General features: G+C 37.4%; 1 protein-coding gene across 1 annotated transcript; it reads right to left on the reverse strand.

The window, feature by feature from the left end:
- Positions 1–326: 326 nt before the first annotated feature.
- On the reverse strand, positions 327–1198 carry LOC111159516 (olfactory receptor 2D3-like). The gene is given in 2 exon segments (XM_022522040.1): positions 327–377; positions 380–1198. Coding segments are annotated over 2 exon segments (870 nt in total).
- Between the last annotated feature and the right edge of the window lie 1777 nt (positions 1199–2975).

The raw sequence follows: 2975 nt of genomic DNA on the forward strand, positions 1-2975 counted from the left end.
AAAATAAACAGGCTTCTGGGAGGCTCAGTTGTTTAAGTCTCTGACTTCAGATCAGGTCATGATCTCAGGGTCCTGGGAATGAACCCCGCCTTGGTCTAACCACTCAATGGGAGTTGGCTTGTCCCTTTTCCCCTCCCACACTCCTCCCCTGGCTAGTGCTCTCCATCTCTCTCAAGTAAACAAATAAAATCTTTAAAAATAAATAAAATCAAATAAAAGTCAGATCTTAAAAAAAAAAAAGTCAGATCTAGGTATCACTGCCTCTGAGAAAAAACTTTCTTTCAGCTAGTTTTCTGAGAGCCCCTTTGACATCCTTGTTTCTCAGGCTATAAATTATGGGGTTCAACATTGGAGTCACCACTGTATAGAACACAGATATCATCTTATCCTTCCCTGTTGTGGTCTTGGAGTTTGGCCGCATATAGGCAAATATTGCTGAGCCATAGAAGAGGACAACAACAATGAGATGGGAACCACAAGTAGAGAAAGCCTTGAGCCTCCCCTCCCCGGACTGCATCTGGATCACAGTGGAGATAATATTCCAGTAGGACACAAGGATCAGGCAGACAGGAGCTAAGAGGAAGACCACACCCATAGCAAAGATGACCATTTCTGTGCCATAAGTATCTGCTGAAGCCTGCTTCAGGAGGGCAGGAGGTTCACAAAAGTAGTGGTTAATAATGTTCTGTCCTTGATAGGGTAGTTGGAAAGTAAAGGTGGTATCCACCAGAGACACTAGTGCCCCACTGGCCCAGGATCCTATAGTCAACTGGAGACACACCTTTTGGGTCATGATGGTAGAGTAGTGCAGGGGCTTGCAGACAGCCACATACCGGTCATAGGACATCACCACCAGCAGTGCACACTCTGTACACCCAGTCAGAAGGAAGACAATTATCTGTGTCACACACCCAAAAAAAGAAATAGTTTTCCTCTTCATAAGGAAGTGGACCAACACTTGAGGGACAATGCTAGTAGAGAAGCAGAGATCTGCGAAAGAGAGGTTTCTAAGAAAAAAGTACATGGGAGTGTGAAGTCGAGAATCCATGAAGATGAGAAGGATGATGAGCAGATTTCCAAGCACAGTCAAAAGATAAATGATGAGAAAAAGAATAAATAGCAGGATCTGGGTCTGCAAGTCCTGGGAAAGGCCAAGGAAAATAAACTCAGTCACAAAGGTTTGGTTTTCCTCTCCCATTGAGATTTATGCCTCTTTACCTGTTTGCACAAATAAAAAGAACAAACTTTGGGATGGTGACGTCAAGTCCCATAGAAGAGTATCACTTAAAATGCAGTTTACCCCAAAGATACAGATGTAGTGAAAAGAAGGGCCATCTGTACCCCAATGTTTATAGCAGAAATGGCCACGGTCACTAAACTGTGGAAAGAACCAAGATGCCCTTCAACAGATGAATGGATAAGGAAGATGTGGTCCATATACACTATGGAGTATTATGCCTCCATCAGAAAGGATGAATACCCAACTTTTGTAGCAACATGGACAGGACTGGAAGAGATTATGCTGAGTGAAATAAGTCAAGCAGAGAAAGTCAATTATCATATGGTTTCACTTATTTGTGGAGCATAACAAATAGCATGGAAGACAAGGGTAAATGGAGAGGAGAAGGGAGTTGAGGGAAATTGGAAGGGGAGGTGAACCATGAGAGACTATGGACTCTGAAAGACAATCTGAGGGTTTTGAAGGGGCGGGGGGTGGGAGGTTGGGGGATCCGGGTGGTGGGTATTGGAGAGGGCATGGATTGCATGGAGCACTGGGTTGGTGCAAAAATAATGAATACTGTTATGCTGAAAAAATAAAAAATTAAAAACAAAAAACAAAAAACCCAGTTTAAAACCAAATTGGATATTTCTAGCTTGTTGCTATTCATGTTATTCTAATTAATACTAAATAGAATATTTTAATTTTATTTAGTTGTTTGTAATGTAAATCCACTTCATTGTTTCCCAAATCTCCTCTTCTCAGAGGAAGGACTTCTTTATAGAGTATGACAGTATTAAAGCCTTCTTGGCTAGTTCTGACATGAGGATATTAGACTTTATATGGATTTTACTTAATGGCTATACACGTATTGTTACAAAATGATGTGTATATTATTAAGCACTGTTACCATGTATAAAACTGCACCACTAACTGTTCAAAATACTGCATATATAATTATAACATATGCTTGAAAAATGTGAAACAACTTTCAGGAATCAAACTTAATTTGACCTCCTAAAGAACAGTACATTCTTTTTGCTTTATAAATAAAGCTTTAGAATTTAGTTCACTAAGTATTGTTCTATTTGGATTAAAGAGTAAAATACTGAAAGTAAAACAATAAAAAACAGCAAAAATAAGTTAAAATTCCTGTGATTCCCGGATAAGATCAAATGACACAAAATCTAAGAATCCATGAAAGAAAACATATAGAACTTATGACATAAATTGAAAGGACTCTGTGAGATAATAATATCATGAATTAAATTAAAGGATAAACTAAAAACAGGAAAATATTTGAGAGAGATATTGGATAAGAGTTGATGTCTTTTTTATATTCAGATTACATACAAAACACTATGAAAATTGTTGAGGCTCAGAAGTAATTTGCCAACGATTATTTAGGAAGAAGAAATGAAAATAGCTCTTAAATATAGGAAAAATACCCAATATTATAACTAAATAAGTACAACACAACAATGAGAGTTACATTTTTCACCTGGGAAACGATTTAAGATTTTTACAAAACAACCACATCACAAAATAGTAACTAGTATTTTATTGAAAAATTTATTGACAGGCATGAAGGGTTCTATATAATTACACTGTCCCAGTAACATTATAAGGTAGATATTATTATTTGTACTTTGCAGATAAGAAACTGAGGCACAGAAAAGTTCAGCTACCTTCCTGAAATCACACAATTAATAAATGGCAGAACCATTAATATGTAATGAATGTAAAATGTAAAACG

This window comes from Enhydra lutris, unplaced genomic scaffold (assembly GCF_002288905.1).
Source record: "Enhydra lutris kenyoni isolate GAN:26980312 unplaced genomic scaffold, ASM228890v2 scaffoldscaffold68, whole genome shotgun sequence".
Lineage (NCBI taxonomy): Eukaryota > Metazoa > Chordata > Mammalia > Carnivora > Mustelidae > Enhydra > Enhydra lutris.